The sequence below is a fragment of the Pseudophryne corroboree genome, chromosome 3 (assembly GCF_028390025.1).
Source record: "Pseudophryne corroboree isolate aPseCor3 chromosome 3, aPseCor3.hap2, whole genome shotgun sequence".
NCBI classification, from domain to species: domain Eukaryota; kingdom Metazoa; phylum Chordata; class Amphibia; order Anura; family Myobatrachidae; genus Pseudophryne; species Pseudophryne corroboree.
Genome location: NC_086446.1, coordinates 266506471 through 266529949, shown reverse-complemented (window position 1 = coordinate 266529949; position 23479 = coordinate 266506471). Strand labels below are relative to the sequence as shown.

At 46.0% G+C, this 23479-nt stretch overlaps 1 protein-coding gene across 2 annotated transcripts in view; it reads right to left on the bottom strand.

Moving 5' to 3' along the window:
- LOC135055239 (protein spire homolog 1-like) overlaps positions 1-22512 on the bottom strand; it is a 123622-nt gene extending 101110 nt beyond the window's left edge. For both annotated transcript variants that reach the window (XM_063959047.1, XM_063959048.1), the window contains exons 1-4: positions 22200-22512; positions 20696-20727; positions 18358-18540; positions 17298-17423 (exon numbers count right to left, since the gene is read on the bottom strand). In XM_063959047.1, the coding sequence (XP_063815117.1) occupies positions 17298-17423; positions 18358-18540; positions 20696-20727; positions 22200-22425 (567 nt within the window). In that variant the 5' untranslated portion in view covers positions 22426-22512. The remainder of the gene's footprint in view (positions 1-17297; positions 17424-18357; positions 18541-20695; positions 20728-22199) is intronic.
- Positions 22513-23479: the final 967 nt, after the last annotated feature.

Genomic DNA, 23479 nt, shown 5'->3' with positions numbered 1-23479 from the left:
GTATTTATTAAGTGGTGGCTGACACGTCTTGGCTGGTTTGACCTCAAATTTTTTAGCAGTACTAACGTTAAGTGCACAGCAGAGCCGGCCCTAGGAATAGACAAACTAGGAAAATGCCTAGTGCATTTGGTATGCTTAGGGGCACAAGCAGCTCCTGCTGATTAAAATGATATGCACCATGCCTATATTCTGTGTGTGACTGTGGCTGTATCTGCTTACGAAATGCTATGTTGCAGTGTATTCCTGGAAATCACTTTAATGTAGCATTTCGTATGCAGATACAGCCACAGTCACATAGAATATAGGCATGCCACATATCATTTTAATCAGCAGAAGCTGCTTGTGCATTCTAGCCACATAGCAATGCAAATAAGACATTTTCATAAAAAAGGCGCCCGACATTAGCAGAGCTGCCAGCTGACTCATGCCAGTCATCTCCTTCAGAACTAGCGGCGGTGCTAGGGGGTAACAGCCAAAATCTTTTCTGGGATATCATATTGGTTAGGGCTGGCTCTGGTGCACGGTCCAACCTGTTTTCACTTTTTATTATAATAAATAGAATTTGGAGTTGTTAACTATATCCCTTGGTGTTTATTTGAAATGGAGTACCTTGTAACTGCTGTGATACTGTGAGGAAATGTGGAACACATGAAGGGATCATTTGAGGTCATCATATGAAAACAAAGTACAAAACTAATCTCCTTCACTTAACAAAATGTAACAAAAGAAAAAGTTGAATTACCGTTATGGAGATTACCATGTACAAGTATGCCTTGATTAAGCGTGAGCTAAATTTAATACAAGTCATGGCTATTCCAGCCACATTTTATTTCTAAGGGCCAGTTTGCCTATATAAACCCCATCTGCCTGCATCAGAACTTCATTACATCCAAAAAATACATCAAGATTTGGGCATAGGTCACAGATAATAAGAATTTACTCACCGGTAATTCTATTTCTCATAGTCCGTAGTGGATGCTGGGGACTCCGTAAGGACCATGGGGATTAGCGGCTCCGCAGGAGACTGGGCACAACTATAAAGAAAGCTTTTAGACTACTGGTGTGCACTGGCTCCTCCCACTAAGACCCTCCTCCAGACCTCAGGATACTGTGCCCGGAAGAGCTGACACAATTAGGAAGGATTTTGAATCCCGGGTAAGACTCATACCAGCCACACCAATCACACCGTATAACACGTGATACCATATCCAGTTAACAGTATGAAACATAACTGAGCCTCTCAACAGATGGCTCAACAATAACCCTTTAGTTAAGCAATAACTATATACAAGTATTGCAGACAATCCGCACTTGGGATGGGCGCCCAGCATCCACTACGGACTATGAGAAATAGAATTACCGGTGAGTAAATTCTTATTTTCTCTAACGTCCTAAGTGGATGCTGGGGACTCCGTAAGGACCATGGGGATTATACCAAAGCTCCCAAACGGGCGGGAGAGTGCGGATGACTCTGCAGCACCGTATGAGAGAACTCAAGGTCCTCCTCAGCCAGGGTATCAAATTTGTAGAATTTTGCAAACGTGTTTGCCCCTGACCAAGTTGCAACTCGGCAAAGTTGAAGAGCAGAGACCCCTCGGGCAGCCGCCCAAGAAGAGCCCACTTTCCTCGTGGAATGGGCTTTCACTGATTTAGGATGCGGCAGTCCAGCCGCAGAATGTGCAAGCTGAATCGTACTACAGATCCAGCGAGCAATAGTCTGCTTAGAAGCAGGTGCACCCAACTTGTTGGGCGCATACAGGATAAAGAGCGAGTCAGTCTTCCTGACTCCAGCTGTCCTGGAAACATAGATTTTCAGGGCCCTGACTACATTCAACAACTTGGAAGCCTCAAAGTCATTTGTAGCCGCAGGCACCACGATAGGTTGGTTCAGATGAAAAGCGGATACCACTTTGGGGAGAAACTGGGGACGAGTCCTCAATTCTGCCCTATCCATATGGAAAATCAGATAAGGGCTTTTACATGACAAAGCCGCCAATTCTGAAACACGCCTGGCCGAAGCCAAGGCCAACAACATGACCACTTTCCACGTGAGATATTTCAAATCCACGGTTTTCAGTGGCTCAAACCAATGTGACTTTAGGAAATCCAACACCACGTTGAGATCCCAAGGTGCCACTGGAGGCACAAAAGGGGGCTGAATATGCAGCACTCCCTTAACAAAAGTCAACTTCAGGTAGTGAAGCCAATTCTCTCTGAAAGAAAATCGATAGAGCCGAAATCTGGACCTTAATGGAACCCAATTTAAGGCCCATAGTCACCCCTGACTGTAGGAAGTGCAGGAATCGGCCCAGCTGAAATTCTTCCATTGGAGCCTTCCTGGCCTCACACCACGCAACATATTTTCGCCATATGCGGTGATAATGGTTTGCGGTCACTTCTTTCCTAGCTTTTATCAGCGTAGGAATGACTTCCTCCGGAATGCCCTTTTCCTTCAGGATCCGGTGTTCAACCGCCATGCCGTCAAACGCAGCAGCGGTAAGTCTTGGAACAGACAGGGCCCCTGCTGCAGCAGGTCCTGTCTGAGCGGTAGAGGCCATGGGTCCTCTGACATAATTTCTTGAAGTTCCGGATACCACGCTCTTCTTGGCCAATCCGGAACAAGGAGTATAGTTCTTACTCCTCTTCTCCTTATTATCCTCAGTACCTTTGGTATGAGAGGAAGAGGAGGGAACACATAAACCGATCGGTACACCCACGGTGTTACCAGAGCGTCCACAGCTATCGCTTGCGGGTCTCTCGACCTGGCGCAATATTTTTCTAGCTTTTTGTTTAGGCGGGACGCCATCATGTCCACCTGTGGTTTTTCCCACTGGTTTACAATCATTTGAAAGACTTCTGGATGAAGTCCCCACTCTCCCGGGTGGAGGTCGTGCCTGCTGAGGAAGTCTGCTTCCCAGTTGTCCACTCCCGGAATGAACACTGCTGACAGCGCTAACACGTGATTTTCCGCCCATCGGAGAATCCTTGTGGCTTCTGCCATCGCCGTCCTGCTTCTCGTGCCGCCCTGTCGATTTACATGGGCGACCGCCGTGATGTTGTCTGACTGGATCAGTACCGGCTGGTTTTGAAGCAGGGGTTTTGCCTGACTTAGGGCATTGTAAATGGCCCTTAGTTCCAGAATATTTATGTGCAGGGAAGTCTCCTGACTTGACCATAGTCCTTGGAAGTTTCTTCCCTGTGTGACTGCTCCCCAGCCTCGAAGGCTGGCATCCGTGGTCACCAGGACCCAGTCCTGTATGCCGAATCTGCGGCCCTCCTGAAGATGAGCACTCTGCAGCCACCACAGCAGAGACACCCTTGTCCTCGGAGACAGGGTTATCAGATGATGCATCTGAAGATGCGATCCAGACCACTTGTCCAACAGGTCCCACTGAAAGGTTATTGCATGAAACCTGCCGAATGGAATCGCTTCGTAGGAAGCTACCATTTTTCCCAGGATCCGCGTGCAATGATGCACCGACACCTGTTTTGGTTTTAGGAGGCCTCTGACTAGAGATGACAGCTCCTTGGCCTTTTCCTCCGGGAGAAACACTTTTCTCTGTTCTGTGTCCAGAACCATCCCTAGGAACTGCAGGCGTGTCGTAGGGACCAGCTGTGACTTTGGAATGTTTAGAATCCAGCCGTGCTGTTGTAGCACTTCCCGAGATAGTGCTACCCCTACCAACAACTGCTCTCTGGACCTCGCCTTTATCAGGAGATCGTCCAAGTACGGGATAATTAAAACTCCCTTCCTTCGAAAGAGTATCATCATTTCCGCCATTACCTTGGTAAAGACCCTCGGAGCCGTGGAGAGACCGAACGGCAACGTCTGGAATTGGTAATGACAATCTTGTACCACAAACCTGAGGTACTCCTGGTGAGGATGGTAAATGGGGACATGTAGGTAAGCATCCTTGATGTCCAGCGATACCATGTAATCTCCCTCGTCCAGGCTTGCAATAACCGCCCTGAGCGATTCCATCTTGAACTTGAATTTTTTTATATATGTGTTCAAGGATTTCAAATTTAAAATGGGTCTCACCGAACCGTCCGGTTTCGGTACCACAAACATTGTGGAATAGTAACCCCTTCCTTGTTGAAGTAGGGGCACCTTTACTATCACTTGTTGTGAATACAGCTTTTGGATTGCCTGTAACACTGCCTCCCTGTCTGAGGGAGTGGTTGGCAAGGCAGATTTGAGGAAACGGCGGGGGGGGGGGGGGGGGGGAAGACGTCTCGAATTCCAGTTTGTACCCCTGAGATACTACTTGAAGGATCCAGGGATCCACCCGTGAGAGAGCCCACTGATTGCTGAAATGTTTGAGACGGGCCCCCACCGCACCTGGCTCCGCCTGTGGAGCCCCAGCGTCATGCTGTGGACTTAGAGGAAGCGGGGGAGGACTTTTGCTCCTGGGAACTGGCTGTATGCTGCAGCTTTTTCCCTCTACCTCTGCCTCTGGGCAGAAAGGACGCGCCTTTAACCCGCTTGCCCTTATTGGGCCGAAAGGACTGTACCTGATAATACGGTGCTTTCTTTGGTTGTGAGGGAACATGGGGTAAAAATGTAGACTTCCCAGCTGTTGCTGTGGAAACGAGGTCCGAGAGACCACCCCCGAACAATTCCTCACCCTTATAAGGCAGAACTTCCATGTGTCGTTTGGAATCTGCATCACCTGTCCACTGCCGAGTCCATAACCCTCTCCTGGCAGAAATGGACATTGCACTAATTTTGGATGCCAGCCGGCAAATATCCCTCTGTGCATCCCTCATGTATAAAAGTGCATCTTTTATATGCTCTACGTTTAGCAAAATAGTGTCCCTGTCTAGGGTATCTATATTTTCTGACAGGGAATTTGACCCCGCAGCAGCAGCACTGCACATCCAGGCTGAAGCTATAGCCGGTCTCAGTACAACACCTGTGTGTGTATATATAGATTTCAGGATAGCCTCCTGTTTTCTATCAGCAGATTCCTTCAGGGCGGCCGTATCCGGAGACGGTAGTGCCACCTTCTTTAACAAGCATGTGAGCGCTTTATCCACCCTAGGGGATATTTCCCAGCGTGACCTATCCTCTGGCGGGAAAGGGTACGCCATTAGTAACTTCTTAGAAATTACCAGCTTTTTATCAGGGGAAGCCCACGCTTCTTCACACACTTCATTTAATTCTTCAGATGGAGGAAAAGCTACTGGTAGTTTTTTCTCTCCAAACATTATACCCTTTTTTTTGATACCGGGGGTAACATCAGAAATGTGCAACACATTTTTCATTGCCTCAATCATGTAACGTGTGGCCCTACTGGAAGTTACATTAGTCTCATCGTCGTCGACACTGGAGTCAGTATCCGTGTCGACATCTGTGTCAACCATCTGAGGTAGCGGGCGTTTCAGAGCCCCTGATGGTTTTTGAGACGCTTGGGCAGGCACAGGCTGAGAAGCCAGCTGTCCCACATTTGGTATGTCGTCGAACCTTTTATGTAAGGAGTCGACACTATCACGTACTTCCTTCCACAGCACCATCCACTCAGGTGTCGACCCCGCAGGGGGTGACATCACATTTACAGGCATCTGCTCCGCCTCCACATAAGCCTCCTCATCAAACATGTCGACACAGCCGTACCGACACACCACAAACACACAGGGAATGCTCTGAAAGAGGACAGGACCCCACAAAGCCCTTTGGAGAGACAGAGAGAGTATGCCAGCACACACCAGAGCGCTATATAACACTGGGATCCCACTATCAATGAGTGTTTTCCCTATAGCTGCTTATAATATCTATATTGCGCCTAAAATTAGTGCCCCCCCTCTCTTTTTTACCCTTCTGTAGTATTCAGACTGCAGGGGAGAGCCAGGGAGCTTCCTTCCAGCGGAACTGTGAGGGAAAAATGGCGCCAGTGTGCTGAGGGAAAAGCCCCGCCCCCTTTTCGGCTGACTTTCTCCCGCTTTTTCTGTAATACTGGCAGGGGTAATTTTACATCTATATAGCCTCTAGGACTATATATATATATATATATATATATATATATATATTTATCCCAAATGGGACTGGCACTCTCCTGACTGGCGTGAAGGTACCCCGGTGCCTTCTGTGGTGTAGATGTAGCTATCCAGAAAAAACAGCGGCACTCGAGGATTTAGTGAGAGATACAAACTGTATTCAAAAAAAGTTACAAGAAGCCGACGTTTCGGGGCTTACATGCCCCTTTGTCAAGGTGTATAATACACCTTGACAAAGGGGCATGTAAGCCCCGAAACGTCGGCTTCTTGTAACTTTTTTTGAATACAGTTTGTATCTCTCACTAAATCCTCGAGTGCCGCTGTTTTTTCTGGATAGCTATATATATATATATATATATATATATATATATATATATATATATATATATATATATATATATATATATATATATATATATATATAGTGACCGAAGTGTGAGGTGTACATGAGGAGCAATGGCGCACAGCTGCAGTGCTGTGCGCTACCTTGGTGAAGACCGAAGTCTTCTGCCGCCGATTTTCCGGACCTGCTTCGTGCTTCTGGCTCTGTAAGGGGGACGGCGGCGCGGCTCCGGGAACGAACACCAAGGTCGGGTCCTGCGGTCGATCCCTCTGGAGCTAATGGTGTCCAGTAGCCTAAGAAGCCCAAACTACCACCTGTTAGGTAGGTTCGCTTCTTCTCCCCTTAGTCCCTCGCTGCAGTGAGTCTGTTGCCAGCAGATCTCACTGAAAATAAAAAACCTAAATATACTTTCTTTCTAGGTGCTCAGGAGAGCCCCTAGTGTGCATCCAGCTCAGCCGGGCACAAGAATCTAACTGAGGTCTGGAGGAGGGTCTTAGTGGGAGGAGCCAGTGCACACCAGTAGTCTAAAAGCTTTCTTTATAGTTGTGCCCAGTCTCCTGCGGAGCCGCTAATCCCCATGGTCCTTACGGAGTCCCCAGCATCCACTTAGGACGTTAGAGAAATGATAAAATGCAAAATTCTACATTTGGGCTAAAAGTTCCAACTGCAACAGTGTAGTAGTCATTGCCCCCTTCCCTGTAAAGCTCATTTTAATGTATGGAAAGCGCCAAAGGTGCACATAGTGTGGGGTTTTGTTGCTCCGTACCGCCAATTCATAAAATTTCTCCAGGTTAAAAAAACATTCCAGTTATTGTGTACACCAAGACAACAGTCTGTAGTCTATATTGGTCTATTTATGTAGCATACAATAGAGAAACATTACTGTGGTTTAGGCATCTTTAATCTAGTTCTGGGGCAGCAAAGATTGCTCATACTTGGGGATTTCAAATGCATGAGTTGATTATGAGCTCTCACGTCTTGGTCAAGACCTCCTGTGCACAATGAATAGTCTGGGCTTCACACAAGTCATTCCGTCTGCCACACATAGGAGTGGTCACACTCTTGATCTTGTCTTTCAGATTGGGCTAGAAGTATCAGACCTAAAAATAAACCCAGTCACTTGTTCAGACCACCACTCAATTTGGTTCAAAGTTGCAAATCCTAAAATCTTTACCCACGGAATCAACCAGGTATCATCCAAGGAAGGGCATGACTCCCCAAGCTCTTGCAGCAAATCTGGATCTCTGAAGATCCCTGTTGCCTAGTCCAATACTATAATAGGGATGCAAAAGTTGCAATGGATATTATAGACCTTGGGGGTAATTCAGATCTGATCGCAGCAGCAAATTTATTAGCTAATGGGCAAAACCATTTGCACTGCAGGTGGGGCAGGTATAACATTTGCAGAGAGAGTTAGATTTGGGTGGGTTATATTATTTCTGTGCAGGGTAAATACTGGCTGCTTTATTTTTACACTGCAATTTAGATTTCAGTTTGAACACACCACAACCAAATCTAACTCTGCACAAGTTATATCTGCCCCCCGCCTGCAGTGCACATGGTTTTGTCCATTAGCTAACAAATTCGCTGCTGCTATTGGATCTGAATTAGGCTCCATGTGCGTTTATGACCATGCAAACCACACCATCAAGCTTCTTGGTTTAACAGTGTAAATTAGCTCAAGAAAAGGGGGAGTAGACTTGAAGGACGATCGAGGAAGTCTAACCTGGTACAGGCAAGTTGTATGAAAAAGAGTCCCGCACCAGACTTATTAATAATAATTGGTGGTTATGGGAGAGAGTGCACCCTACAAACTGATACCTGTTTCTTCTTTTTTCTTCGTAACCTGGTACAGGATAAGAAAAAACTAAAAAAAAGCATTCTTAAGAATATCAGTTCACAATTACTCGGAAGAAAACCACAGTTCCCGTCGCATGAGATCACAGCAGCAAACAAAAGGCCAGCTCAGCTTTTCCGTACAGTGGGGATGCTTTGAAAGTCCGCATGCCTGCATCCTGATGAAACCCACTCCAAGGCAAGATGCAATGAATTATCAAACTTCTTTGCAGATAAAAGTATCCACCATCTGGAATCTCCAGTGACCTCAAAAGGAGGGCTAATCTACCAAGTCTGCCACTATAAGCTACCTGTTACCCTCGACCAGCTTTGACCCAATGGAGGTAAAAGATACTGCTAAAATTGCCCGAATGTTGCATCCCACTACCCGTGTTCTGGACCCGGCCTCAACCCAGCTCCTAATAGGATGTATGGACAGAATTGGCCCTGTACTTGCTAAAAAAGTTCAGTGCTTTTTGCAGACTGGAGTTTTTCCTGAACCCTTAAAGGCAGCAATTGTTAAACCTCTTAAAAAAAAAAGAAAAAGAAAAAAAAAAACTAATTTAGATCCCAACTGCATGACCAACTACAGACCAGTATCAAAACTTCCTTTTAAAGGAAAGATAATTGAGAAGACAACACTAAAACAGCTCTGGCGTGTGTGTTAAATGATCTTCTGATGGCAAGAGACAGGTGATAGTTCCATCTTAATCCAGATCTTTCTGCAGTATTTGATACTGTGGACCACGGGATTCTGATTGAATGCCTGAAAAATTTCTGTATACTGGACAGCACAGTCCTTAGCTGGTTTAAATAATTTCTCACTGGCAGGTCACAGACTTTCAACCGGAGTATACTCATCACCAGTGCCACTGCCATGTGATGTCCTACAAGGTTCTATAACATCCCCCATGCTATTTACAGTATACATGCTATCACTGGGTGAAATAATCAGTTGACATGGCCTTGTCTACCACGGCTATGCGGACAATACACAACTGTACCTGTCCTTTGCTCTGGGTACTGAGAACCCAATAACAACCTTAAATAGGATACAGTCATTAGGTCGACGTGCATTAGGTCGACATGAGTTTCACGCTTTTTTAATTGTTTTGATTTTTCCATACTTGACGATCCACATGGACTATGATTGGAATGGTAACCTGTGCCGAGCGAAGCGAGGCACCTTGTCCGAAGCATGGCGAGTGAAACGAGCCATGCGAGGGGACACGTGCACTAATTGGGGTTCCCTGTCACTTTACGAAGAAAGCTACACCAAAAAAAGTCCAAAAACTCATGTTGACTTTTTCACCTGTCGACCTAGTGCATGTCGACTAAATGCCCATGTCAACCTTCAGTGGTCGACCTAATGACTGTCGACCTAAGTTGAGTCAACCCAGTGACCCATACCCACCTTAAATGGCTGTCTAGCTAAGCTCCAGGAGTGGATGAGTGGCACTTTGCTACGGCTGAATCCGGATAAAACAAAGGTCCTTATGATAAGACCACAACATCAAAGGACAAGACTGCAGCATAGCCAACCAACTGGACTGATCATGTGCGGAATCTTGACATTGTCCTGGATGGTGGCTTGACACCTAAACATTAGATATCAGCCACAATAAAATCTTCATTATTTCATCTGAGGAACATAGCCAGGACCAAGCATTTAATTCCCTCTGAAGATCTGCCAAAAGTCATACATGCATTTGTATCATCTCGATTAGACTACTGCAATGCCCATTACTTTAGTATCCCATGAGAAGAACTGCACTGCTTACAGCTGGTACAAAACACAGCTGTCTGGCTGTTAACCAACCAGTCCCATTCCAGCCACATAACACCCATCCTCTACTCCCTTCACTGGCTGCCAGTAAAATGGCGAATCATATTCAAGACTGGCTTGCTTACTTTCAAAGCACTACATGACCAGGCCCCAAGGTACCTGAAGCAGCTTCTGATTCTATACTGCCCCACTCGATTACCGCGATCTGTAGATGAAGGACTATTAGCAGTAACTAGAACATGTGGCCCTCCAACTGCTGTGAAACTAACCATCCCAGCATGCCCTATTAAGGTATGCTAAAAGGTATTCATCTTGGGGGGCGGGGTCGAGCTTTTATCCATGTGGCGCCAACTCTATGGAACTCGCTTCCCTATACAGTTCGAGAGGCCCCCACTATAGAATCCTTCGAAAATTAAATCAAGCCTTTGTTTACTCAAGCATATCCATAGCTGTCCCTTTAATATATCCATACTCTATGTATTTTATGAAAAGGTTTTTGGTTCTTCATTGTTTCAGTAATGTATTATGTAAAGTCTGTTAAGTACCTTGAGTCCTATTGGAGAAAGAGCGCTATTATTTTTATTATTTATCGGGCAATCTAACAAACGTCTAATGGTGCCCACACATGGGGTTATTTGTGCTAGGTGCAATTTGAGCCTATACAATCTGTGCTATGTGATTTGTACTAAGTGGGGTATGCTATTTGAACTACATCCGATTTTGAATACACTACAATGTACTATGCGTGCTGTAGTACAAAAATCCCTGCCTGCACATACTATTTTGCCTTGAGATATGGACTAAACGAGAGCATCGCAAGGGACAATACACACGGTGCTATAGATGAGATGCTATCAAATAGCATGCGAGAATTGCACAGTGAGTGGGCACCATAACTCTGCAGACCAGTCTCCATTATTTTTGATGTGGTCTGCACCAAGTTACCACGCTATGTGCATGATGAATCCACAGTGACCAGCATAAAAATAAACAAAATTATCTCCTCAGGAATTCCAACCAATCAGCGTCTGTCATTTTTCTAACAGCCTGTAAAATTACAGGGTCCCTCCAGCAAGCTTGAACAATTAGTACCCACTTACCCCCTCAGCACCAGTGTTAGTGGGATATTTAATAAACATAATCTCATAAAAGCTGTAAAATGTTATATTTATGTTTTCTGGAGATGGAGGTAAGGTTGTTGGAGGGTAGGGAGGGAGAAAATAAAATAAAATAAGAATTTACTTACCGATAATTCTATTTCTCGTAGTCCGTAGTGGATGCTGGGAACTCCGTAAGGACCATGGGGAATAGCGGCTCCGCAGGAGACTGGGCACAAAAGTAAAGCTTTAGGACTACCTGGTGTGCACTGGCTCCTCCCCCTATGACCCTCCTCCAAGCCTCAGTTAGGATACTGTGCCCGGACGAGCGTACACAATAAGGAAGGATTTTGAATCCCGGGTAAGACTCATACCAGCCACACCGTACAACCTGTGATCTGAACCCAGTTAACAGCATGATAACAGAGGAGCCTCTGAAAAGATGGCTCACAACAATAATAACCCGATTTTTGTAACAATAACTATGTACAAGTATTGCAGACAATCCGCACTTGGGATGGGCGCCCAGCATCCACTACGGACTACGAGAAATAGAATTATCGGTAAGTAAATTCTTATTTTCTCTGACGTCCTAGTGGATGCTGGGAACTCCGTAAGGACCATGGGGATTATACCAAAGCTCCCAAACGGGCGGGAGAGTGCGGATGACTCTGCAGCACCGAATGAGAGAACTCCAGGTCCTCCTCAGCCAGGGTATCAAATTTGTAGAATTTAGCAAACGTGTTTGCCCCTGACCAAGTAGCTGCTCGGCAAAGTTGTAACGCCGAGACCCCTCGGGCAGCCGCCCAAGATGAGCCCACCTTCCCTGTGGAATGGGCTTTTACAGATTTTGGCTGTGGCAGGCCTGCCACAGAATGTGCAAGCTTAATTGTACTACAAATCCAACGAGCAACAGTCTGCTTAGAAGCAGGAGCACCCAGCTTGTTGGGTGCATACAGGATAACAGCGAGTCAGATTTCCTGACTCCAGCCGTCCTGGAAACATATACCTTCAAGGCCCTGACTACGTCCAACAACTTGGAGTCCTCCAAGTCACTAGTAGCCGTAGGTACCACAATAGGTTGGTTCAGATGAAACACTGAAACCACCTTAGGGAGAAAATGAGGACGAGTCCTCAATTCCGCCCTGTCTGAATGGAAGATCAGATAAGGGCTTTTACAGGATAAAGCCCCCAATTCTGACACGTGCCTGGCCGAGGCCAGGGCCAACAACATGACCACTTTCCATGTGAGATATTTTAACTCCACAGATTCAAGTGGTTCAAACCAATGTGACTTTAGGAACCCCAAAACTACATTGAGATCCCAAAGTGCCACTGAAGGCACAAAAGGAGGCTGTATATGCAGTACCCCTTTTACAGACGTCTGAACTTCAGGTAGTGAAGCTAGTTCTTTCTGAAAAAAAATTGACAGGGCCGAAATTTGAACCTTAATGGACCCCAATTTTAGGCCCATAGACACTCCTGTTTACAGGAAATGCAGGAATCGACCTAGTTGAAATTCCTCCATCGGGGCCTTACTGGCCTCGCACCACGCAACATATTTTCGCCAAATGCGGTGATAATGCTTTGCGGTTACATCCTTCCTGGCTTGACCAGGGTAGGGATGACTTCATCCGGAATGCCTTTTTCCTTCAGGATCCGGCGTTCAACCGCCCTGCCGTCAAACGCAGCCGCGGTAAAGTCTTGGAATAGACAGGGTCCTTGCAGGAGCAGGTCCCTTCTTAGAGGTAGAGGCCACGGGTCCTCCGTGAGCATCTCTTGAAGTTCCGGGTACCAAGTCCTTCTTGGCCAATCCGGAGCCACGAGTATAGTTCTTACTCCCCTCCGTCTTATAATTCTCAGTACTTTTGGTATGAGAGGAAGAGGAGGGAACACACTCACTGACTGGTACACCCACGGTGTTACCAGAGCGTCCACAGCTATTGCCTGAGGGTCCCTTGACCTGGCGCAATACCTGTCCAATTTTTTGTTTAGGCGGGACGCCATCATGTCCACCTTTGGTTTTTCCCAATGGTTTACAATCATGTGGAAGACTTCTGGGTGAAGTCCCCACTCTCCCGGGTGGAGGTCGTGCCTGCTGAGGAAGTCTGCTTCCCAGTTGTCCACTCCCGGAATGAACACTGCTGACAGTGCTATCACATGATTTTCCGCCCAGCGAAAAATCCTTGCAGCTTCTGCCATTGCCCTCCTGCTTCTTGTGCCGCCCTGTCTGTTTACGTGGGCGACTGCCGTGATATTGTCCGACTGGATCAGCACCGGCTGACCTTGAAGCAGAGGTCTTGCTTGGCTTAGGGCATTGTAAATGGCCCTTCGCTCCAAAATATTTATGTGAAGTGATGTCTCCAGGCTTGACCACAAGCCCTGGAAAAAATTTATTTTTTATTTTTTTCCTTCCTGTGTGACTGCTCCCCAGCCTCTCAGGCTGGCATCCGTGGTCACCAGGACCCAGTCCTGAATGCCGAATCTGCGGCCCTCTAGAAGATGAGCACTCTGCAACCACCACAGGAGAGACACCCTTGTCTTTGGTGACAGGGTTATCCGCTGATGCATCTGAAGATGCGATCCGGACCATTTGTCCAGCAGGTCCCACTGGAAAGTTCTTGCGTGGAATCTGCCGAATGGAATTGCTTCGTAGGAAGCCACCATTTTTCCCAGGACCCTTGTGCACTGATGCACTGACACTTGGCCTGGTTTTAGGAGGTTTCTGACTAGTTCGGATAGCTCCCTGGCTTTCTCCTCCGGGAGAAAACACCTTTTTCTGGACTGTGTCCAGGATCATCCCTAGGAATAGAAGGCGTGTCGTCGGGATCAGCTGCGATTTTGGAATATTGAGAATCCAACCGTGCTGCCGCAGCACTATCTGAGATAGTGCTACCCCGACTTCCAACTGTTTCCTGGATCTTGCCCTTATCAGGAGATCGTCCAAGTAAGGGATAACTAAAACTCCCTTCTTTCGAAGGAGTATCATCATTTCGGCCATTACCTTGGTAAAGACCCGGGGTGCCGTGGACAATCCAATCGGCAGCGTCTGAAACTGATAGTGACAGTTCTGTACCACAAACCTGAGGTACCCTTGGAGAAGGGTAAATTGGGACATGTAGGTAAGCATCTTTGATGTCCAGAGAGACCATATAGTCCCCTTCTTCCAGGTTTGCAATCACTGCTCTGAGTGACTCCATCTTGAATTTGAACCTTTGTATGTAAGTGTTCAAGGATTTTAGATTTAAAAATGGTCTCACCGAGCCGTCCGGCTTCGGTACCACAAATAGTGTGGAACAGTACCCCTTTCCCTGTTGCAGGAGGGGTACCTTGATTATCACCTGCTGGGAATACAGCCTGTGAATGGCTTGCAATACTGTCTCCCTGTCTGAGGGAGACGTCGGTAAAGCAGACTTTATGAAACGGCGAGGGGGAGACGTCTCGAATTTCTTGAGACGGGCCCCCACCGTGCCTGAGACCGCTTGTAAAGCCCCAGCGTCATGCTGAGGACTTTGCGGAGGCGGGAGAGGGCTTTTGTTCCTGGGAATTGGCTGTTTGCTGCAGCCTTTTTCCTCTCCCTCTGCCACGGGGCAGAAATGAGGCGCCTTTTGCCCGCTTGCCCTTATGGGGCCGAAAGGACTGCGCCTGATAATACGGCGTCTTCTTAGGTTGAGAAGCTACCTGGGGTAAAAATGTGGATTTTCCAGTGGCCACCAGGTCTGTTAGACCTACCCCAAATAACTCCTCCCTTTTATAAGGCGATACTTCCATATGCCTTTTGGAATCATCATCACCTGACCACTGTCTTGTCCATAACCCTCTTCTGGCAGAAATGGACAGCGCACTTACTCTTGATGCCAGTCGGCAAATATCCCTCTGTGCATCACGCATATATAGAAATGCATCTTTTAAATGCTCTATAGTTAGTAATATACTGTCCCTATCTAGGGTATCAATATTGTCAGTCAGGGAATCCGACCAAGCCACCCCAGCACTGCACATCCAGGCTGAGGCGATTGCTGGTCGCAGTATCACACCCGTGTGAGTGTATATACATTTTAGGATATTTTACTGCTTTCTGTCAGCAGGTTCCTTAAGGGCGGCCGTATCCGGGGACGGTAGTGCCACCTGTTTAGACAAGCGTGTGAGCGCTTTATTCACCCTAAGGGATGTTTCCCAACGTGCCCTATCCTCTGGCGGGAAGGGGTATGATGCTAATAACTTTTTAGGAATTAACAGTTTTTATCGGGGGAAACCCACGCATCATCACACACTTCATTTAATTCCTCAGATGCAGGAAAAACTACAGGCAGTTTTTTCTCACCCAACCTAATACCCTTTTTAGTGGTACTGGTATTATCAGAAATGTGTAAAAACATTTTCCATAGCCTCAATCATGTAACGTGTGGCCCTACTGGAAGTCACATTCGTCTCTTAATCGTCGACACTGGAGTCAGTATCCGTGTCGGCGTCCGTATCTGCCATCTGCGGTAACGGGCGTTTTAGAGCCCCAGATGGCTTTTGAGACACCTGGACAGGCACAGGCTGAGTCGCCGGCTGTCTCATGTCATCAATCTTTTGTAAAGAGCTGACACGGTCACATAATTCCTTCCATAAACTCATCCACTCAGGTGTCGACTCCCTAGGGGGTGACATCTCTGTTACAGGCAATTGCTCCGCCTCCACCTCATTTTCCTCCTCATACATGTCAACACAACGTACCGACACACAGCACACACACAGGGAATGCTCCGATAGAGGACAGGACCCCACTAGCCCTTTGGGGAGACAGAGGGAGAGTATGCCAGCACACACCAGAGCGCTATATATATACATACAGGGATAACCTTATATAAGTGTTTTTCCCCTTATAGCTGCTGTATTGTTATACTGCGCCTAATTAGTGCCCCCCTCTCTTTTTTAACCCCTTTCTGTAGTGTAGTAACTGCAGGGGAGAGCCAGGGAGCTTCCCTCCAACGGAGCTGTGAGAGAAAATGGCGCCAGTGTGCTGAGGAGATAGGCTCCGCCCCCTTCTCGGTGGCCTTTTCTCCCGTTTTTCTGTGGAATCTGGCAGGGGTTAAAATTCATCCATATAGCCCTGGGGGCTATATGTGATGTATTTTCGCCAGCCAAGGTGTTTTTATTGCTGCTCAGGGCGCCCCCCCCTAGCGCCCTGCACCCTCAGTGACCGAAGTGTGAAGTGTGCTGAGAGCAATGGCGCACAGCTGCAGTGCTGTGCGCTACCTTGTTGAAGACAGGATGTCTTCTGCCGCCGATTTTCCGGACCTCTTCTTGCTTCTGGCTCTGTAAGGGGGCCGGCGGCGCGGCTCTGGGACCGAGCTCCGAGGCTGGGCCTGTGTTCGGTCCCTCTGGAGCTAATGGTGTCCAGTAGCCCAAGAAGCCCAATCCACTCTGCACGCAGGTGAGTTCGCTTCTTCTCCCCTTAGTCCCTCGATGCAGTGAGCCTGTTGCCAGCAGGTCTCACAGAAAATAAAAAACCTAAAACTAAACTTTCACTAAGAAGCTCAGGAGAGCCCCTAGTGTGCACCCTTCTCGGCCGGGCACAAAAATCTAACTGAGGCTTGGAGGAGGGTCATAGGGGGAGGAGCCAGTGCACACCAGGTAGTCCTAAAGCTTTACTTTTGTGCCCAGTCTCCTGCGGAGCCGCTATTCCCCATGGTCCTTACGGAGTTCCCAGCATCCACTAGGACGTCAGAGAAAGAAAGAAAAAAGGATACATATCTAATTTCCATTGGCAGAGTCAGACATGGGGCCTAAGTCAGACCTGGACATTGCAGCGGTCGCAGGCTGAAGCCCAGTGAGGTGTGAGCAGCAGCACGTGCACACACAGTGAGATGCCAAGGCATCTCACTTGTGTGTTTGCCTCTGCCCGATTGACAGGCCCGGGCGCAGGCTTGTCCGGACCGTTTGCAGGGCGGCCAGCGGCTGCCATGTGATGTCACTCTCACACACTGCGGCCAAAAATAGGCATGGTGCTAATCAGCAAGTAAGCTCCCCCCGCATGTCAGAGAAAATTATCGTAGATGTGCATTTTTTCACACAGCTACGATCAGGTCTGAATCACCCCCACAGTTACAAGCAACAAGTTACAAGGCAGCTAAGTGATACAAGAACCCAGCACCAGAGTCGCCTATAGAACACACACAAACACACACACACACACACACACACGTGTATGAAAAACTGAAATCATGTAACATGGTAGAGTGGGTTTTACCTGCTTCGATAGCTCTATGGTTTGCAAGAGTTTGCAAATATCCTTGTGTTGTTCAAACTGGATGCGGCAGACAGCTCTGTAGTGAGCAGATGCTTCAGAAGGAACGAACATTCTTTCAACACATTGCTAGAAAACAGAATTTTTTTCCATATTATTTGGGGGGATATTTGTCAAAGCTTGGAGAGATATAACTGTGAGATAAAGTACTAGTCAATCAGCGTCTACCTTGCATATTACAGGCTGTGCCGGGTACTTTTGTCAAGATTTATCAAGCCTTGGAGAGTAAAAGAATTGCACAGTGATAAAGTACCAATCAGCTCCTAACTGTCACTTTTCAAACACAGCAGAAAGGAGCTGATTGGCTAGTACTTAATCACAGTGCAATTTATCACTCTCCAAGACTTATGCTGGCCATACACCTACAGATTTCTCTTCCAGTCTGGCTGGTTGGAATGAAAATCTGGTAATGGATGGGAGCAAATGACAGTTGACCATTTGAAATCTGGGCTTTTATCGCACACAATTTTATCTCTCTCCTGGTTTTGATAAATACCCCTATGTCCTTTAACAGCTGTAACAATAGAGGAAGGGAGATGGAAGCAGCAGTATAAGGTAGGTGGGAAAATAACCACTGTCCAGATTTAAGGGTTTCCGGGAGTCTGGGGAGCAGCTTAATGTGGCATCCCATTGCTAGAAAGAATGATGTCCAACCTAAACTTGTATATTTATTTCAATGGGCATAAATACAATTGCACCTTTGTAATAACATTGTATTAGATACAAAATCTTTTTGACACAAAACAACTGCACTCGCACAGGACCACACTCAGGAGGCCATTTTGGTGGCAAAGGAAATATTACAGATACGGCAGTAAAAAAAAACAAAAAAAAAAAAAAACTTCTTTGCTAGAGGCCTATACAGGAGACTGGATACAATATAGTCCCAGTTACAGTATATAGCACCAGAAGGCTCATCCGGAAATGTGTGAAAACTGTTCTATATGTGTGAAGGTTTCTAACGTCCACAAGAACACCTTTGGTTGGATGTATAAGGAGGTACCTTAATAATGTCATTCAGCATGAATGTGCACCAACTGCCAGTGGTGTAGTCGCTGTTGGCAGGGCTTAGCCCCAGCATGCAGAGAAGTAGGTTGTTCAGTGAGTCACTTAGCACACGCTCTATTTTACTGCCGAGACCCCAGTCCAGAGCTGTGTACACGGCCTTACCCAGCCACTCCGTGATCTAGGACAGAAATATGGGCAAATGCAACAGTCATTACCAAAATGTAACAATGAGGTCAGTGCTGTACACATTTGTATGTAGCCCACAAGACTGGACAGCTTTATTTTTACACTGCCATTTAGATTTCAATTTGGATACATCCTTCTGCACATTTTAAGTCTTCCCCACCTGCAATATGGCATTGTTTTTCCAAGGTGCTTCACTGACAGGCAGTGACTTCCTTTTGGAAGTCCTACCTGTCAGTCGCAGACACACAAGGCAGTCCCATTGGGAGGTAATTCCACTCCGGGACTGCCAGACCAGGCTGCCATTAGCAGAGAGCTGGCTTTCTGTAGGAAGCCACTCCCTGCCTTTGGCGAAGCCCAAGCCGATCCATCTCCTATGGGCTGCAGCCGATGCAGTCCACAGAAGCTGGGATTTGAGCAGTCGCACCATGGTGTCTGTGCCGGTTCCGGCGCGCAGGTGCTGGAACCTGGGCTGGGGGCTGTCTCTACCTCTCCCCCCCCCCCACCCAGCAGACCACCTAAAAACGCAAGCAGAAGCAGCCGCTGTTCCCAACTCAGAATGAGCACTGACATGAGGAGACCCAATTTTACCCACTGACATGGAGAAGCTTCTTACACATGAAGCTGCTGATTGCTGCTCATCTGTCACACTGGGAAAGCCAGGAACAGAGGAAGCAACAATCGTTTCCCATACACTATAGGGCCCTAAACATTTGTCGATCCGCCGCCGAGCTGTCCGACGGCGGATACGGCCGACACGGCGGTGGGGAGTGAAGTTTCTTCACTCCCCCCGTCACCCGGCTCCATAGAAGGGCAGGCAAATATGGACGAGATCATCCATATTGGCCTGCATGCAGAAGCGACGGGGCACCAGCGATGAACGAGTGTGGGGCCGCGCATCGTTCATCGCTGGTGCCTCCACACTCAAAGATATGAACGGTATCTCGTTCATTAATCAACGACATCGTTCATATCTTTGCCTGATACCTCCCAGTGTGTAGGGCCTATAAGGCAGAAGTTCTTAAACATCGCCATTATAGTCCAGGTTTTCAGGAAATCCATACTTGAGCACCACAGACTTTAGTACCTCAGTCAATTTGATTTATTCATCTGTGCCCAAGCATGGATATCCTTAAAATTTGGACTGTAATGTTAGAGTTTGGTAAGCTCTGTGCTAAAGAGAGAAGTGGCATTCAGAGCACAGTCGATGCTTTGGGAGAGAACTTTTACAGTTCATGAATGACCTTTATCATCAAAATAAATAAATTAAAAAGGGCAAATATTTTAAAGTTGGATTTTCCAGCTTAGGGGGGTATTCAGTTAGCGGAAATCGCTGGAAGTTATTGCATCTATCGGCTCAAAAAAGCGCTTTTTGTAGACTGCGCTGTCCTGTTTCCGCACCTTTCCTTTTCCAAAATCATGAAAACTGGATTCGCATGATAATGGTAGCCAGCAAAACCAGAGACAAGTATAGGAGAAAACAAGGCAATCTGCCTGTACCACCAAAAATGAAGGGGGAAAAAATTGCGTAATTAAATTGGGTCAAAGAACGGTTATTTGCATATTTTTTTTTATGTGAAAAAAAAAAATTATAGAATGCTTTTTTTCCCAGCAAATAAAGTGCTCTCTAAATTTGGAGTACATAAAAATGGGTATAAATATATAGCTGGGTCATTTTAGGGACTTAAAAAAAAAAAAAAGAAGAAGTGGAATCTGACCAATTACTCGCAGCTGCAGATTTAAAGTCACGGTTTCCCACTTATAAAGCACCCCAATATACCTGTCCCATACCCCAATATCCATAATTTTGCATTTTTTGACCCCTGAAATGACCAGTGATTTTTGGCCTATTAAAACTTTCAAAGTGTCTAATTAGTCATTCAGGGAGGTGTCCTGGAGATTCTGAATCAAATCCCCACAATTTTAACTTAAAATTGGGATTTTGAATTAATTATCACCTGCTCAGAGATGGGGAAATGAAATTTGCTATAAAACTTATGAAGACTTTTTGCAACTATTTGGATACACAGTTTTTGCAATTGTATTAAAAAGCCATTTTTCTTGTGAAACCATGTTTTTGCAACTAATTGGATACCTCCTTAGTATGTGTGTTCAGGACCTTGTAAAGTACAGCAATAAACAAACTTTACCTTTTTCTCCAAAACGTTTGAGTCTTGGGGAACTAGAAACACAAGCATGCAGCATTTAGAGGGAGGGGCGGAGAAGAAGAGAAAAGAAACAAGTTAGAAATTAGAAAGATTTGCATATGCACAAACTATTCAAAATTAAACAACAAGCAGAATAAGAGAAAATATATATAAATATATTCAGCACTCCCAGGGTAAATTGAGACTGTTGCCCTGTGCCTTCTTAAAGCAATGTCACTTGCAGCCAATATACATACGAAGTGGCGGCACTCTTAGGACTTCTTATAATAAAACCACAGGATGATGACCTGTCTTGGATAAGAAGTCCTAAGAGTGCCGCTTATAATAAATTATATAGATAGAGAACTTGGTAGTGTCAGCGGCACTCTTATAGGCCCTACACACTGGCCGACAAACCCCAAAGATATGAACGATCTCGTTCATTACTGAACGAGATACCGTTCATATCTTTGAGTGTGGAGTCACCAGCAATGAACGATGCGTGGTCCCGCGCTCGTTCATCGCTGGTGTCCCATCGGCTGTGCATGCAGGTCAATATGGACGATCTCGTCCATATTTGCCTGCACTTCTATGGAGCCGGGTGACGGGGGGAGTGAAGAAACTTCACTCCACCCGTCACTGACCCCCCCACCGCCGGGTCGCCTGACGGCCGTATCCGCCGTCGGGCAGCTCGGCGGCGGATCTTTAATTGTGTAGGGCCCTTAAGGCATAAATGTCTCAAACTAATCCATAGTTTCTACGTTTCGGTTTTATTCCAAAAACAGATAATAATAATATTTTTTTTTTCCCATTTATATTTTTAAAGTTGCCATAGGTTTCCAAAATCATTATGAAGCCCTATTTTTTACTTTTTTTTTTTAACATAATATAGTACAAAAATCAGCAAGTGTATATCCTATATGCATGGGGATTACATGCAACATTTTGGTCCCCATTTAGACCTTTGTAATGATACATGGATGTAACCAGCTTCTGCTGAATAAACCTACATTTTTAACTGCAAGTCTGGTAAGCAATGCACACTCTATTTGCAAATATGTACTTTTTTTTAGATTGCATTTTATCCCATCAAAGTCTTGTACATATGGGACAAACAAACATAGTTACCCTATAGTCATCTGCTTGAAAATCAAACCAAAAAGATCACTATGTGTCTTTACAATACTTACGCCTATAAATCTAGGGACAGTAAACGGAATAACTTTGCAACTTTGAAAAAGCGCCCTCTAGTGGCTGACATACATCTGTAACCCAAAGTGCTCCAACATTTTGGAAATAAGAATACTCTTGTGATAATTTGTGCTCTCTAAATGGCAGCACTGATATTCAGATACCAAAAACAGTCAAATATAAAAATGGCAATCCCACTACCCCAGTGAAACTAGTGGAATCAGGAAGAATACATGGACTGTGCTTATTTCCAATGTCAAGATGGAGATGTAAAAATTATGGATTTGATCCCCACTGGCAGTATGTGTGCACTTACCAGTAGAGGGTGCAAAAGACACAGTTCCATCCCAGTGAAGATAGATATTATCTATACCCCTTAAAATGGGTAAATACCCAACTCCCAGCAAAATTTGCTTCAGTTTGCAGCTGCATTGATAGCATAGAGCCCAGGCCTGCTCTTCACTGACTGGTTGTCCAGAACTCTCTAAAATTTGTTTTAGCGTCACTTTACTGTGATGCCCAAAGGGGCCCCAGTCACTCATATTCCACAGTAAGGCTCTTTCACCACCATATGATTGTCAATGTAAGCCTCAACCAGTACAAGACTCATTACTATTTGGTTTTCACCAGGCTTCATCTATTTATTTCCTTCATCTTATAGAGCACAGGAGAGAGCAATCTCCACATTTCTCTAATTAAGAAACAGAAGATTAACCCTTTGCAAGCCTTGTGTGTTACTGGCATGCTGCATTGCATTTAGAGCAGAGCTGGTCAAACCAGTCCTCGAGATCTACCAACAGTTCACATTTTCCATTCCTCCTAGCTGGTGCACAGGTGTAGTAATTACTAATTAAGATGTGCTGCATTCATTCCTAACTGACAATTCTACAGATATCCAGGAGACCTGGAAAACATGAACTGTTGGTAGATCTCGAGGACCGGTTTGGCCAGCCCTGATTTAGAGCATACATTCTCAAACTTAGGGGCAGATGTATTAACCTGGAGAAGGCATAAGGAAGTGATAAACCAGTGATATGTGCAAGGTGATAAAGGCAGCAACCAATCAGATCCTAACTGTTAATTTACATATTGGAGCTGATTGGCTGGTGCCTTTATTACCTTGCACATATCACTGGTTTATCACTTCCTTATGCCTTCTCCAGGTTAATACATCTATCCCATAGTCCTCAGAACCCAACAGTGCATGTTTTCCAGGTCTCCTCACAGAATTGCAAGTAAAATACTTAGCTCCACTTGTGGATCTTTTAAAATGTGTCAGTGAGTAATGACAGTGGCGTAACTAGAAATTTTTCTCCCCCAAGCCAAAAATTCTTCAGCGCCCCCCCCCCCCCCCCCATGCCCCATCATCGGGAGCCAGAAAGGGCTAAAAAAGGGGCGTGGTTTCTCATAAAGGGGCGTGGCATTTCAGGAAAAGACTACCTTATACCCCAGTTTTGCAACCTGCACGCCCAGACGTTAGCCACCACAGGAAAGAAAAATAATCCTGATTCATGCCCCTTACATTATTTGTCATTTTTCCTCCTTATAGTAATGCCCAGTATACATTATTCCACATACTGCAATGGCCCTTAGACA